Source organism: Notothenia rossii, assembly GCF_949606895.1.
Source record: "Notothenia rossii genome assembly, chromosome: 4".
In the NCBI taxonomy this organism is placed as follows: domain Eukaryota; kingdom Metazoa; phylum Chordata; class Actinopteri; order Perciformes; family Nototheniidae; genus Notothenia; species Notothenia rossii.
This window is the reverse complement of record NC_136902.1, coordinates 90,495,253-90,512,495: the sequence shown is the minus strand read 5'-3', so window position 1 is coordinate 90,512,495 and position 17,243 is coordinate 90,495,253. Positions and strand designations below refer to the sequence as shown.

Below are 17,243 nucleotides of genomic sequence, written 5' to 3'. Positions count from 1 at the left end.
CACCTCGCAGTGGTCACGTGCTGCCCCACTTTCCTCCCCGCAGTGGACTCAACATACAGTCAGATATCTGAGACTCCTCGCCGGTTAAACAGGACCTTCAGAGACTCTGAACTGACGCCCTGTCCCGTCCGAGCGGAACTGTGACAGCGTCTCTGATAGGACCAAAGTTTCCAATGTTAGCCAATCCGCGCACAGCACTGAACCCTCTCGACCAATCAGAGCGAGGAGCGCTGACGGGTACCGAGAGGAGCTCCGCTACTTTTGACGCTCTGCTCTCACTTTGAACCGGTGTCAACAAACAACAACAACAACAATATCTTCCTCCAGCTTCACCGAAATTTCCAATACCTCCTTATTCTGGCGATTTAAACCGAGGAAACTACTTTTTAACATCCAGAAAAATCAAATTTTCTCCTTTTTTTTCGGAGGCTGACCTCCAGGAAAGCTTCATCTCAGGCGGAGAAAACGCGATTTCAACGCCGATTTTGCTGCTTCAAACTCGGTGTTGGAGCTGCAGCCTCCCCGGCAGGAGGAGGTCCCTGAAGGCACCGCGGTGCTGGAGGTACTGAGTGCGTTGGCGGGGTCAATCCCCAGGATGATGCGACCCACGCTGGCTCAGAACTACCCCCGCAGTGGCTTCCCACTGGAAGGTAAAAGGCATAACATTTACCCAAAGGAAGCCCTGGATGTTCAGAGAAGATGTTTATTTCAGAGCAAAAGTCACTGTCAGGCTGCTTTCATTTAACCATTTCACTTTCTCTCTACATCTTGGATTAGAAAAACTAACTTTTTGCAGTTATGGTTGTATAAGTTTCGTAGGATTACATTTTAGTCGCTGAACTGACATATTTTGGCTATTTTTGCTTTTATTTTTAAGCCAGAGACTTGTTTGTTCGACACAAAAATAAAACTGTGTGCAGTTATAGGTCTATAACGAATTATAGAATTACTTTTCACCAGCTGAACTGAGATATTGTGTAATAGTTATAATTTCTCCAGGCCACATTTGTGGAGCCACATGCTTTCTTTCCACAACTGTGCTAAGAAACACGGGACTCTAAAGTTTTAGAGAGTTACTTCTCAGCAGCCAAACTCAACATTTTGTTTGTATTATGTTTAGGATACTTTTATGACCTCGCCTTAGAAACCCAAACTTTGTTCAGTTACAGGACTCAAACGTCCAGCAGCTGAACTGACACATTGTTATGTAGCCTATGTATTGCTTTTAGGCCGCTTAAAAAACACGAACTTTGTGCAGAAATGACATGTTTTTGCGATATTTATTTTGTATTGCTCTTGCAGCCTATCGTCTTACATTTCTTGTTTAGCAACAAACTTCCGTGCAGCCTTTATAAATGATTAGGCTATTAACAATATTGCATACAATAAAAACGTATTTAATGGAACCATTCGTGTCATAATGGTGTGTAAAAATGTGCGTAAAAAACACATTTATTATCAGCTGTTTGGGAGCAGTTAAAAAACACAATTCTTAATTCTTTATTATGTTGTTATATTGAAGGTCAGTTGAAGCTCCTCTGTGGCCAGCATGGTGACACCAAAAACAACTTTAATGGGATCATATTATGATAATATGTTCTTGCGTAAAATGTAATTTATTATCAGCTCATCAGCATTTTAAGAGCTGCTAAAAACACACGGCTTCAGTCTATATGATATGATGGTAGATAAGGGGCTTTTTGAAGTCCAATAACATCATGTTCTCATCACCAAAGTGACCCTCACCTCTCGTATTTTTTATTTTATTTAAACATGTAGTGTCTACCCCGTTGGGTCAAGGCCGTGTGAACCAGCTCGGAGGAGTTTTTATAAACGGCAGACCTTTGCCCAACCACATCCGACATAAGATCGTGGAGATGGCGCACCACGGAGTCCGGCCGTGCGTAATCTCCCGGCAGCTGCGCGTCTCTCACGGCTGCGTCTCCAAGATCCTGTGCCGGTACCAGGAGACCGGCTCCATCCGGCCCGGGGCCATCGGGGGCAGCAAGCCCAAGGTATAGAGAATATGTGCCATGAATCCATGTGAAATCCTTATTATTGTCAAAAATCCATTAACGTGTTTTTTTTTTGGAGACATTGCACGCGTTGTGCCCCCAGGGCCACAACAAAGTGACTAAACTGTGCCACTTGTCTGACCTTTTGAAGCAGGGGACCACGCCGGACGTAGACAAGAGAATAGAAGATTACAAGCGGGAAAACCCGGGTATGTTTAGCTGGGAGATTCGGGATAAATTACTGAAGGATGGGATATGTGACCGCAACACCGTGCCTTCAGGTAAAGAAGGGCAGACATGTAATAATCAAAAATATCACCATAAAATCACAATATTAAGATGAAGCCTGGTCAAAAATTCATTCATTCATTTATAAGCTTTATTGGTATTATATATTTTACTTCATTTTATGTTCGACATACAAATTAACTTTGACCATATTATGATACAGGCAGTTGAACTTTTGTTCCTATATATTTTGCACTAAACAACAATTAGGAGAGGATTAAGTTAAACAACTCAAAACAAAACTCAAATCTTCACATATATTTCAGACTAATGGCCTATTTGCTGTCATATATTAGAGCGGTGCCAATTAACAGTGAGTATTTTTGGAGACAAAAACAATAGAAATTTTGTTGATTTCCACTTAATGAACATTATTATTGAAACAAACATTATATTACTTCATATAATTTTGTAAAAAAATGACTTTTAACATTTTATTATACAGCCTAAACGAACATTTTAATGTATTTTTACATTTTAAAAATGTAACAATTAATAGGCTAAAGTTATAAAAACACACATTCTTTAAACAAAAATACCATTACTTAAGTGTTTTAACTTTTTTAGTGACTTATCCCAACTTCTACACTGTTATTTATTTCAATACTTTTACTTTTTTGTAATTTCCACGTTTTGACCGGTTTTACGCAGTGAGCTCCATCAGTCGCACCATGCGGAGTAAGTTCGGGGGGAAAGGCGACGAGGAGGAGGATGAGGAGGAGCTGGAGAGGAAGGAGCTGGAGGAGAGCGACCGGAGGGCCAAACACAGCATCGAGGGCATCTTAGGAGACAGATGTGAGTGAAATCTCCTCTTATTGCTGCTAAAGTGGAAGACAAAGTGACCCTGATCTCCCTGAACATCAGTGAGCTCACACACACATCGGGTCGGATCAGATATGGTGCAGTGAGTCCACGAGGGAGGGTTTTTATTATGATTTTAACTGCTAATCTGCGGTGCTTTTTGGAGTGAAAATGTACCATATAAGTCTATATTCTCTAAATGTGCGGATTTGATTACAGAAGATAGTGCTCTTGTTTCCCTCCTGCAGACATGTGTGAAGCTGCGACCTGTTGATGGTTACAGCCGGCTGTAAAGCAGAGTTTATTTGCTCGTGTAACTGCAGGGCTCTCTGTGGAGTTTTAGCATGCTGTAAAGTTGTAGGATGGGGGTGGAGTGTGTGTGTGTGTGTGTGTGTATGTGTGTGTGTGTGTGTGTGTGTGTGTGTGTGTGTGTGTGTGTGTGTGTCGTCCTTTGTTAGGAATTCTTTATCGACCATATCTCTCCCGCTAATGCTTTTCCCATGAGGCCTCACCGTAAATCAAGCAGCAGGTGATGGTGAGGGCGAAGTGTGTTTTCTCTGTGTGTGTGTGTGTATGTGTGTGTGTGTGTGTGTGTGTGTGTGTGTGTGTGTGTGTGTGTGTGTGTGTGTGTGTGTTTGTGTGTGTGTTCAGCAGTGTGCATGAATAGCCATGGAAGTCTGCATATGCACATTCTATAGAAAAAAACTTGAATTCTTGTCGATTACATTACCAACTCGGTGCAGCGTTATAAATCGCTCCATTATTTATTATTAATAAAGGATGGAAACATAGTTTACATTTCTCTTTGCTCCTTTGCTTGCTAGGCTGATTATTATTTCATGCAACGACACAGGCTGCATTAGTAAAACGTGACCACCTGCCAGATTCAGTGCAGAAAAATATACATTTAACATGTGAATTATTTAAATAACTTTTTGATTTAATTGAAGATTGGGTTTGTTTATTTCAGTGAATTTAAACGATGTTGTAACAAAATTAAGTGATTTAAAGAACCCGACACTTTTTACATCCAACGATTGTGCAAATTGGTTGCAGTTTTTTTTTTACTTAATTGTAATGCAACCAGGTATTGATAAATGATTCATATTGGGTTATTAAAAGCGAACAACCGAGTCTATTAGAGATTTAGATAAGGTTACTAATCAAAACAAGTTTCATTAAGCGATTTTTTAAAAACAAACTAGATTATTTTTTTCCTTATAATTACGAGAAAACCCACTTTTTGGTCACAAAAACGAATTGAAAGATGTATAATATAGGCTAGATTTGAGTATTTGTAGCAAAGTATGTTTTTCAAGCCAAGGAATATTTACTTTATTTTCCTGATTGAAGGAGTTTTTGGCACATTAATCTTTAGGCCAATTAAGCACATTTTAAATGTAATTAGGTCACTTTTTGCAAATGTCATTAGAGTGAAACTTATTTACGCTTTATTTTCCAAATGATCCATAATGAATCCATGTGAGTTTCTCTTTGTATAAAAACAAACTGGTATGATGGTGTGCTTGCCATCCATTAACTGGCTGAATGCAATCAATGTAAACATTTTTCTTTTCACTCTGGAAAAGTTAATTACACTTCTTCTCTGTGGGCTCAGTGTGTGGCAGCGAAACTGAAATGGGGCTGGCTAATTCCTGAAAAACACTGTGAGGTGATGATAGTTCAGCCAATTAACCCTCAGTCAATTTGCAACACCCAAAAATTAAATAAAAGTTAAGGATAAATGTCAACGAAATACATCAAATGTAACACTTAACGAACAAGTCACTAAAACATTATGTCACCAGGGATTAGATGGATCCCAAGATGAGTTTTTAACACGTTTTAAAGAAGTTTAAGCAGCGAGATGTCAACATGTAGTCAGAAGTGTAAAGCAACTGTAATGTATATTTGCTCAAGTACTGTACTTAAGTGAAATAAACTACATGTATTTACTACCTTTAGTTATTTTACAGATTTGGATTAATGATATGAAATATAATCAAGTGTTAAATCAGACTTTAGTTCCACCTGGAGTAAATTCACAAGCTACCCTGCATTTCTACTTTTGCTTCAGGAACATTTTGAATGCATGACTTTTACTGTAACAGAGTATTCCTACTCTGGTACTTCTACTTTTACTCAAGTAGGCCTACAAGATCTGAGTCCTTCTACTTTTACTGAAGTACCAGATCTGAGTCCTTCTTTCACTCAAGTACCAGATCTGAGTAAGCCTACTTCTACTTCTACTGAAGTACAAGATCTATCTGAGTAGTAGCCTACTTATACTTTTGTCTCTGCACATATGTCACCGACATTAGACGGCCCCCAATATGAGTTTTTCCAACACTTTTTAACACTTTTAAAATCAGGTTTAGCAGTGTCTACATCCTCGCATCAGTAACACTGGGGGAGGAGACATAAAGGAGACAAAATGTCCCACGGATGAGTTGATCAAACATTTGTTCAATGGGGGAGGATGAACTTGGGAGACAAAGGCGGGAGAGTCTATTTGGGGACAAAAGGCCAGCTTGGAAACAGCTTTGAGCAAAGAAGAAGAAGCTGTTTATAATTCAGTCAGAGGGAGAAAAGCTCGTGCACAGAAAGGCCTCAGTGAACACACTGAGAGAGAAATGAAGGATGAATTATTCAGCGAGAGAAAATGGCCGTTTTCACCTACAAAATGTTTCCTTTGGGCTGTAAAGAAAGCCCGCTGCCATTCAGGAGGACAATAAGGGTTCTGAAATCCACCCACGTAACTGCCCGAGGATGCGTGCGCGCCCCCGAGACCTGCACACAGGAAGGTTGCAGCCGTGAACGCGCACACAAACACGCATTGAACACTTTTTAGCCTTGAGATTTTCAAAGTAAAATGTGGGAAAAGGAGAAGTTTCTCGGAGAGTTTGGATATCATTTTGAAATGAACTGCAAAACAAAGTCAGAAATACATATTCAAGGTTATATGAAGCTTAAACTTAGATTATTTGCACTTTTATATACAAAAAGGTACATTTACCCTTTATTTTTACGAGGAGATATATCGTGGAAGATAACTAATTTACAATAGTTAAAAAAACGAAAATGAAAAATCCTATAATCACTAAGAAAAACAAATAATACACTTAAAAATGTAATTAAATTATGGATAAAAGAACAAAATAAAACCCTGTTTTTCGGAAATTACATGAGTAGTGTATTTGTTTCTTTAAACTTTGAATAGCTTTTCTTGCTGTCACGTTGCATTTGTAAAACCAATTGCTTTACAACAGAGAAACGTCACGTGTCAGCAGATTTTAAAGAAGCCGAATGTCCTATAGTTGGAAGCCTATAGTTTGTCATCAAAATATATTCAGACTGTAATCATATCTCTGCGCCTCGGAGGAAGATGCTTCACTGAAATGAAATGTAGACGAGTTGTGAACAAAAAATCCTATAGGCACCGAGAAACACAAATAATTCAATACATTTAAATTGTGGACCAAAAACTGCACGAGTAGTTTATTTGTTGAAGTCTTGCTGCCCTGTTGCGTTTGTAAAAGCACCAATTTAAAACAGAGAAACGTCTTGTGACAGCAGAATTGAATGAAGCCTATAATTTCCCTGTTTGTCATCTAACATTCAGACCCTAAACATCTCTCTGAGCTAGACTGGAAATACATTGAGGCAGATAACTTATTTACAATAAAGACAAGTTCAAAAGCAAAACAAAAAATCCGACAGAAAAACATAATAATAAACCTAACAACAAAATAAAAATTATGGATAAAAGAGAAGAAAGTAGAAAGACTGTTTTCCTAAATTGCGCGAGTCGTTTTTAAACTTCTAGTAACTTTCTTGCTGTCCTGTTTCATTAGTCGAATCATCGCCAGCTTAACTTCTCTGTCTGTAATAATATATATTAATATCCAGCAGCCGTTATAACGCCTCAGAGGGAGCTAACGGGCTCAAACTCATGATCTATTATTGATTCTTTTGATGACGGCCGGCCTTGGCCCCCGCACACATTAATAATGTCCTCTAAATGATGTCGATATTGTGCCATGTCACATTTAATGACGGAGGGAGTGTATTAAAGAGTGCTTTCGCTGAATGGAGACCAATGTTCTCCCCGGAGAGCCCCGGTGTTGCCCGGAGCGCAGCGGCACAAAGAGAGAGAGAGGGAGGGGGGGGGGGGGGGGGGGGGGTCCGGACACCCGTCCTGCCCTGCTCACAGCTCCAAATCTCCCCCCTCCTCCTCCTTAGAGATGGCAAAAGTACACACATCCTTTACTCAAGAAGAAGTACAGATGCTCGTGTTTAAAAATACTCTGGTAAAAGTAGAAGTACCTATAGCCTACTGACTAAACGTCTTGCTCAAGTAAAAGTAAAGACTTTGAAATGTAGCCTACTTCAGTAATCCTCGGGTCGTGTTCAAATCAATAGGCACGCAATGACTCTAAATAATAATGATCACGCCACCAAACACACATTCAAACTAAAGGAACCAGCCTGTTTGGAAAATGAGAGAAGTAGAAAGTACAGGTATTTGAGTTCAACATGTAAGAAGTAGAAAGTACAGGTATTTGAGTTCAACATGTAAGAAGTAGAAAGTACAGGTATTTGAGTTCAACATGTAAGAAGTAGAAAGTAGAGGTATTTGAGTTCAACATGTAAGAAGTAGAAAGTAGAGGTATTTGAGTTCAAAATGTAAGAAGTAGAAAGTACAGGTATTTGAGTTCAACATGTAAGAAGTAGAAAGTACAGGTATTTGTGTTCAAAATGTAAGAAGTAGAAAGTACAGGTATTTGAGTTCAACATGTAAGAAGTAGAAAGTAGAGGTATTTGAGTTCAACATGTAAGAAGTAGAAAGTACAGGTATTTGTGTTCAACATGTAAGAAGTAGAAAGTACAGGTATTTGTGTTCAACATGTAAGAGGTAGAAAGTACAGGTATTTGAGTTCAACATGTAAGAAGTAGAAAGTACAGGTATTTGTGTTCAACATGTAAGAGGTAGAAAGTACAGGTATTTGTGTTCAACATGTAAGAAGTAGAAAGTACAGGTATTTGTGTTCAAAATGTAAGAAGTAAAAGTAAAAAGTGGTCAGAAAAATAAGTAGTGGAGAAAAGTACTGATACCAGAAACATGTACTTAAGTACAGTAACGAAGTATTTGTACTCCACTACTTCCCACCTCTCCTCCTCCTCCTCCTCCTCCTCCTCCTCCTCCTACTCCTCCTCCTCCTCCTCCTCCTCCTCCTCCTGCACCACTTGCTCCCCGAATCTCTTCAAGCAGATTAAATCTACTCTTTTATTTCACGTCACTTTCATCTGGAGCCAAACCGACCCCCCCCCCCTCTCCTCTCAGTCCATAAATCTCATAAAAAGGTTCAATTACTTTATTCTGAATATATTTTTAGACACAATTTCAAAATGTCATGCCCTAAAAACAGTTATTTCAGTATCTACAAGCAGATAATTCAAATGTATATATATATATTATCCCTATCAAATGAACAATATACATTTCAAACCATGTGATGTCGTTAAAATGAGGCTTCGGAGCAATACTATTCACACTGAAAAGTGGGAGTGTAAAATACCTCATGAACAGAAAAGACATGTCTTTGTGGTTCTACTAAGGGAGAGAAGAGACACTAACAACAATATCATGAAGGAGTCAGGGTTTAAATGAATGACAGCCTTAATTTGACCGCCCACAAAACATATATACCTTTTGACAAATGAATTTAAATGAAACCATATATTCAAATGGAACACTTCTAAAGTGTTTACCTGTTAGCTACGTCTCTGTCCTAAATGGTGCTTCATGGCATTCATTCATATTCTCAGTTATGCTCAAAGGAAGGCTGTATGTAACATGTGTACTTAGCCTGCAGCTCTTTTAATTAAATAGTTAAAAACCGGTATCCCCTTTGATCTATGAATAAAGAAAACCCAAGTTATTGTTTGGCCAAGTTATTGTGAATGGACACTGCACCAAGCACGTGCACAGCCTGCTGTTCATTTAATTAAATAAGGAACAGAATTGTGATTACATGTAATCTCAAGGCACACTTTTTGACAGATGAATACAAATAAAACCCATTTCCCCCAAAATTCACATACAAACAGTTACAGACGGAAATACTTCCCTTCTCCATGTACCGTCACATATTTATGTATCTGGGGTTAAATTGGCCCTGAAGGCTCTGCCAGCGTCAGAGTAATTAACCCTGGAGACAAAGTTAATGATTAAAACAGTCATGGTGCCCCCCCCCCCACCACACACACACACACACACACACACACACACACACACACCCACACACACACACACACACACACACACACACACACACACATTTTAACAGTGTATCTTTACGAGTCCATACTTAGTTAGGTGAAATTAGCCAGATAATACAGAGGAGCCTTGTTGAGGGCCGATACATTTCCATTTAGCTCGACACACACACACACACACACACGCACGCACGCACGCACGCACCCACACACACACACACACACACACACACACACACACACACACACACACCCACATTCCGCTCTGCAATGCAAACAGTCAAACGGATAACTTTATTTGGTGAAAGCGGATCCTGGAAAGGGGCTAATTGAATAAGCTCGGGATCTTTGAAAAACCTCTGCCATGGTGAGCGCAGTCATCATGTCATAATTAGGTTTATTGAGGCGCATTCCTTCAATCTGCCTCCATTGCCCCGCGGGCTCTTTGTGCCCAGGGTCCGGGGCCACTGGCCGGGGGGACAAAGGGGAAACCGTGAGCACACAATACATGAAAGAGCCATGAAGATTTAGCGCGCTTTGTCACAGAAACGGAGTGGGACTTTGTTTGTGTAAATAATGCGAGTGAATGAAGAACTTTTTTTCCCCCTTTTTCTTCTAAGGACGGCGTGCTGCAGATGTAATAATGTGGGCGAGGGATGAAGGAGCAGAGCAGGAGAATGGGAGCAGTGTGTTTGGTGCGTGAGGAGGATGGTGTTTGCAGAGACATTTGCGCAAAGACTTTTAGATTCACTTTTACACACCAGGTGTTTGCACTCGCTACGCTAAAGAACTCTTGTTTTCACTGCTCTCCAAAATCAGAACACTTGCTTGTACTTTTATATTCCTTTCTAGTTGGTCATTGTTGCTTTTGACCCATTGGTTTTCCCTTGTCTCTTTTATTATGGCTTTGAAAGCTCTCAAACAAACCATTATTTCCATTGTTGATTATTTTCTCGTGTTGAATTAGTTGTTCGGTCTATAATGTGTCAGGAAATAGTAAAAAATGGTCAATCAATGTTTCCCAAAGCTCATGATAACTTCCTCCAGTGTCGGTTTTTTCCCCACAACTTAACGATATTTAGTTTACTGTCATAGACGTGTAAAGAAACCAGAATACATTCACATTTAAAAAGCTGAAATCAGAGGATTTCCCCTTATTTCCCCCCCAAAATGCTCAAATCGACTATCAAATTAATTGCTGATTGATTTGATTGTTGACAAAAACATTGATTATTGGATGTAATCTTTGCAGCTCTAGCTAGATTCTATAGTTAGCAAAGTTAGTGTTATGTTTTGAATGGACATTATACCTAAAATAGTTTAATTTTGACAAATTCAGCAAGTTGTGAAGCTGAAACCGGATTGATCCACAAACTAATAATAGGCAGCTTTTTTGATAATGGATGCCATGCAGATCATTTTGAGCATTTTTGCTAAAGAAATACCTGAAATCAGAGAAAACTGGTGAATTTAGCTTTAAAAATACCCAATATTTAAAGGTGGGGTATGTCATTTTGTAGAAACCAGCTCGAGTGCGCTAGAATTTAAAAATAAACAGTCGGAAAAAATCTGCCACTTCCTCACAGAGCCCCTCCTCCAACACACACGAACGCGCACATGACCAATGAGGGCACGAGATAAGTTTGTGCACGGATGATTGGTCGTGCTTTTTACAGCACCACGGCTTCCAAAGATGACATTTTTTATGGATTTTTTGTCAAAGCACAAAGATATTCATTGCCATCGGGATGTTAAGAGCATTCCATGGAATATAACAAAAAGTGTATCTCGAGCCGGTTTCTCAAACTTACCTACCCCACCTTTAAGTACTTTTTAAGCTTTATTGAGCAATAATGCCCCAAAATGATGTATTGAGCTTCCCAGATGTGATATGTTTCTTCTTTTATCATTCAAATCTTTGCCTCGTGTGACGCAACACAGTGGACAACACTTGGGACATTATGACATTCCAATCAGCCTTTTTGTCCCTTCATTTTATTGCCCAAACGACTGAGCGAATAATTGCGAGAATAACCAGCAGGCACTTTGATAATCGGTAATTGTTGCACTGCACTTTGCACCATTTCTGTCTCATCAAATCTGCCAGAAACAGAGTCAACAAGCTCTTGATCGGATCTTATAATAGCTGAGGGCGATTACTGCTGTCTGCCCGGAGAAGAGGGGGCTCTGTGTGTCCCTGAATGTGTCACTCTGTCCCTGGGCACGAGGGCAAAAGGGGCACGAGGGCCAAGTGGCGAGCACCAAATCACTCTCGTCCCCCCCCCCGAGGCTCTCTCCTCACCCCTTTTTCTAATAAGCCCATGCATGATGACCATTCACGCATGAAAACATAGTTATCTGCAAATGAATGGCCGCTCTATGCTTCATTAAAGCCTCTTTTTCCTTTCACACTCTTATTGTGACCCTCTGATATCAATTCAAAGGGGCAATTAATGAATGCACACCAACTTTGAAGTCTCGGGCAGTGTGTGTGTGCGTGTGCGCGTGTGTGTGTGCGTGTGTGTGTGCGTGTGTGTGTGTGTGTGTGAGAGGGGGGGTATTTTGGGGTATTCCCGTGATGGACTAGGCACATTGAGCGCAGAGCGAGCGAGCCCCAAAGACGGTTTGAAGGGAGTGAAAGAGTGAAAAGGCTCCGGCGAAGGTCAAGTAGAATGGCTGGCTTTAGAATAAGGCCCCTCTTTATCTGGAGTAAACGCACTATAGGCTCAACAGCTGGGGGGGGGGGGGGGGGCGTTGTTTTTTAATGTGAGCATGAGTGTGTTTGTGTGTGTTTCTGAGAGGGAGGAATGTGTGCCTTTTTTGCCTCTCGTGCATCTGTCTGCATGTGTGTTTGGAAACTGTGTTTGTGTGTGCTCGGATATTTTACTTGTGTAAAGCCACATTTTATAATACTCAAGTAAAAGTGTTGTGAACAAAATCTTACGTAAGTTAAGGTACTAATGCATCGGCATCAAAAATAAAGCAGCCATCATAAACCAAATAACTGGAATATTATCATCAAAACTTGCAAAGGTGGACGTCCATTAATACAGATACAGATACACATTTCAGTATTCTGAGCCCCTACTCCCCCCATAACTGACAGCAACAATAGTCCTACATTATTCAATTAAAATAAAGAAGTACAAACAATAAGTGTGACTTGATATTGAGTAAGAAAAAAGGTTGATAAACGCTGTGAGAATGGATCTGCGGGTAGCATTCGCTCGCGATCTCAAGTCGTCTACAACATACGTTTAGGGAGCTACATAGAAGCCTATGGACATCCCGGAAAGTTGAAAATGTACGCTAAGGGCCACCCCCCTTGCGTTGGAAAAAGCAAGGGACTTGACAACATAGGCCGACCTGGGAGTGAGGTTGGTTCATCACAGCTGGCAAAGGTGGAGCTAGTTTTTTATAGAGAGGTGAAGTCCCTCCCCTTCCAGGGGACCTCCATGGGACCTTATTTCAGAAAAGTTATGTATTGAAGTCAATGGAGAGAGAAAGATTATCTCTCGATCCCGTTTGAATTGTGCCACGAATTACACATATGATGTTTGTCAATTTAAAAGATAATTTTTACATCTCAAAAAAATAAAAATGTGTCGTAAATCTGTGAAGTAACACTTTTTTTTGTGTGAACCGCTCAATGAACTACATCTCCCGTCTCGCACCACACACCAAGACGGCCGTCACGTTGGCACATTTCACTTCTTTCTTTCAGAATGAGGCGGAAAGTATTAAAAGAGGTGAAAATCACTCCAAGTCTGGGCATGTTGAGAGCTGTACATACACACAAGGGGAGTTAGTCGGTTCCTAAGAGCCAGCATGCGGGACCGGGATTCTGGGATTTGTAGTCTTTCTAGTTGCATATTTTTCATAGTCTTTTATTTCAACAGTTTTACGACAAACTGACTTTTTTGACATGGAAATGATTTGTTAAGATTGAAAAACATCATATGTGTAATTCGTGGCACAATTCAAACGGGATCGAAAGATAACTTCTCTCTCTCCATTGACTTCAATACATCATTTTTCCGAAATAAGGTCCCATGGGTCGGAAGTAGATGGGCGTGACTTCGCCTTTCTATAACTGTATGCTGCTGCTGGATAACCTTTAATTAAATGTCAATGCTTAGTTATGAGTGGATTTTTACATTTTAATGTCAACTACAATGTTGACATTAGAAAATGTAGTGGACTAAAATAATAAAGCTTCGTCAATTGAAAAAGCACAAGATTGTAGTTACAGTGCGTAAAGAGTAAATCTACATTTCACAACGAGTTTCTGAAGAACGTGTGTGTGTTTGGAAAAAGTCCTGCAAACAAAATCTTACTAAAATGAAAGTGCACAAGTATTGGCAACAAAATAAAGTACCAAAAGTACTATGATGCATAATGGCTGCTCATATGTCACATTAAAGGACTGGTTTATGGTTATCAATGTGCTCATAACTGCTGGTAAAGGTGAAGCTAACTTTAATACTTTATACACACTGCTGCTGGATATCTTAACGTGTAATTATATGTCAATGTTTATTCATTTATTAGTCGATGTATATTTTGATATCTGTAAACTGTCAGATATATGTAGTTGAGTAAACAGTACAATACATTTTATTTTTAAAGCGCTTTTCAACAAACTTTAGGACACTTTACAGTAAAAATTCATAAAATCACAATTAAAACAACACATTTAAAATACACTTGAATATTGACACGTAAAATGTAGTCAAGAAATGTAAGTACAAAATAATACTTAAATACAGTACTCGAGTAAATGTACTTCACTACATTCCACAACTGGTTTCTGAGAAGGAACAGTGTGTGTGTGTGTGTGTGTGTGTGTGTGTGTGTGTGTGTGTGTGTGTGTGTGTGTGTGTGTGTGTGTGTGTGTGTGTGTACGTGTGTGTTTCAAGATTCAATGCTGTATTGTCATGTCACATTAGTGTAGATATGGCAATGAAAAACTTAAGTCACAGGCTCCTACAACAATGTGTGTTTATGTGTGTGTGTGTGTGTGTGTGTGTGTGTGTGTGTGTGTGTGTGTGTGTGTGTGTGTGTGTGTGTGTGTGTTTGTGTGTGTGTGTGTGTGTGTGTGTGTGTGTGTGTGTTGGTGTTGGTGTTGGTGTATGTGTGTTGGTGTTGGTGTTGGTGTTGGTGTTGGTGTGTGTGTGTGTGTGTGTGTGTGTGTGTGTGTGTGTGTGTGTGTGTGTGTGTGTGTGTGTGTGTGTGTGTGTGTGTGTGTGTGTGTGTGTGTGTGTGTGTATATCAAGATTCAATGCTGTATTGTCATGTGCACATTAGCTGCCGTGTAGATATGGCAATGAAAAACTTAAGTCACAGGCTCCTCTAACAATGTGTGTTTCTGTGTGTGTGTGTGTGTGTGTGTGTGTGTGTGTGTGTGTGTGTGTGTGTGTGTGTGTGTGTGTGTGTGTGTGTGTGTGTGTGTGTATCAGGGTTAGGGTTGAGTGTCAGAGTGTACAGAGGTCTGCTGATGGAGGACAGGCAGCTGTCAATCACCTGACTGACGGAGCCTGACTCTCATTCAGAGCTTTTGTTAACTAATTAGCCCCGAGGCCTTTGTGTGGCGTCGGGAAAAAGAGTGTGTGTTAAAATGTGTGTTTATTCTGAAGTCACGCCATGTGGGAATATCTTTTGTAACGTGCACACTCCCAACCTTGAGACGTAGCAGGATCTGCGGTTTCTGCGCAGCGAAAGCCACAAAATGCATGAAAATAATTAATTTTGTTCGGTCTTTTCTTGAATGAATGTGCCGCTCTGTAGAAGTTGATTACAGGTATTTCCGTGTTTGAATATGGATTTCCTGCCAAACCAGGAGTTCCTTAGTCATATTTACCATCTGAAAGCTGAGTAGGAAACTCAGATCTCCCCTCACCCATGAATGCAGCATTATACAGGCATTGCTGGTTTTCAGCGGAGGTAGAAATACTCCGATTTTTATATATTGTACAAATATCTATATATTCAACATCTAGTAAGTAAGAGGACGAAAGTATTTGCATTAAATTCAACTTTATTGTCAAACGTCAAAGTACTGTATGTAATAGTCCATTTCAGCCCATAATTGTTTCAATGCTGATTTATTAGTTGATTGTATTTTGTATTTGCTAATAATCTGAATCTGTAAAGTAACTTACTGGTGTCAGATCAATAGGTAAAAGGTACAATATTGAGAAGTACTTTAAGTACATAAACATTGTACACAATCTGAGTAAATGTACTTCATTTGAATCCACCGCTGCTGTTTTTCTTATTGTCTCGGAGGGTCGTAATGTTGCACTTAAAGTCATTGGAGAAATGTATACCTTATCAATTATTGACGTTGTTTAAGCAATAATAAGAGGAGAGTGGTTTGGACTGTGTTTGTGTTGTTGATTATAATCCTTCATTTCAAACAAAGCTGTGTTAAGATGTCAAACATAATGATCCTTTACGTAAAGAAGTTGCATTGAAATATACTTTTTATAACACCTTGTCTCACATTCAGAGTTCTTCAAGTTGCTTCACCTTAAAGGCTTTTTATATTTCAAAGCAGCAGATCAGATTTAAGGGATTTGCACTTCAGCTTTTATGTTTGACAAACGTCCAAAAGTGGTTTTCTTTTATATTTTCAGTTGACGAGTAAAGAAACAAGAACATATTTTGGTTTAAGAAGCCGAAATCAGGTTATTTGGACTTTAAAAAATGGTAATGGATTGATAGCTTGACAACTAATCATTTAATATTTTAATTTTGCAGCTAGCTGGATATACACAACTCAGTGATCAACTATCCATACACAAGTTGCATTTTCGGTAACACTTTATTTTGATAGTCCATAGTTAACACTCTATAAGTCATCAGTTGACATTCAACAACACTGTTTCAACAGACATGTAACATGCATTCAACTAACTGCCAGTAGAATATAAGGTACATCTCAAGTGTTGATCTATAGATTTAAAAAAAAGTGTCTGTTGACTGTCAACATGTTTTTTTGCAACAGGTTATTAACCGATATTCAACCTCACTATCTGTAGATTGTGTCAACATCTTCAAAATTGACAATCAACTACTCAAAATCAATCTGTCAGTTGAAAGTCAACAGGGTCATGTCGACTATCTGTTGAGAGTCAAGATGTCAACTAAAGATTACATTAAGCATTAGTTGATGAACAGATAAGCAACTTTAGAGTTTAGTTGACTATCTGTTGATTGTTGACTATCAGAATACTTTTAGTCAGCATTCTCCACTTAGCGTTTGTAAGCAGTTGTTAGGACTATCCAATTAAAGTGAAAAACAGTTGAGAACAGTAGAAAGTCTATAACCTATCAACAGAACACATACATTCATCCACTAATTATATGCAACAGACATGGGAATAAAGCCAAATGTTTTGCACCCCGTACACTGGATAACTGATGACTTCTTAGAGTGTTAACTATGGACTATCAAAATAAAGTGTTACCGCAAATTCTACCTGAAAGCAACATTCAAACATGCTTTAACTACTTAACCTTTCGTCATGCACGGATAGTTCTACACGTTTGTATGACTGTTGCCTTAGTTTTAAGTGATTCGCATCCCATATTTAGTTTTCTTCTGAGGGCAACGAGAGGAAGCTGTCATGTGAAGTATCGAGAGCGACAGTGAACCTGCTAACAGCTCACCTTGTGGGATTCAAACCAGCGCCCCGCTGACAGAGAAGAAGTGCCGGGTCACAGGGTCGCTCTCCCCCAGCGCTGCGCAGGAAACAGGGTTAGAAACACATTTAGCTCCCAATGACAGGTAACCATTCCCCCCCCCCCCCCTGCAATAACTCCCATAATTCCTTGTTGACAGCCTCGGACTCTCAG

At 39.6% G+C, this 17,243-nt stretch overlaps 1 protein-coding gene across 3 annotated transcripts in view; it reads left to right on the top strand.

Annotated features, from left to right (window-relative positions):
* The first annotated feature begins 298 nt into the window (after positions 1 to 298).
* The window catches only part of LOC307036515 (paired box protein Pax-3-like), a 42,849-nt gene continuing 25,904 nt past the window's right edge, over positions 299 to 17,243 (top strand). For 2 of the 3 annotated variants that reach the window (XM_079676895.1, XM_079676896.1), the window contains exons 1-4: positions 299 to 650; positions 1,780 to 2,015; positions 2,167 to 2,296; positions 2,955 to 3,098. In XM_079676895.1, coding sequence (XP_079533021.1) covers positions 596 to 650; positions 1,780 to 2,015; positions 2,167 to 2,296; positions 2,955 to 3,098 — 565 coding nt within the window. In that variant the 5' untranslated portion in view covers positions 299 to 595. The remainder of the gene's footprint in view (positions 651 to 1,779; positions 2,016 to 2,166; positions 2,297 to 2,954; positions 3,099 to 17,243) is intronic. The other variant, XM_079676897.1, reaches the window with a different exon arrangement.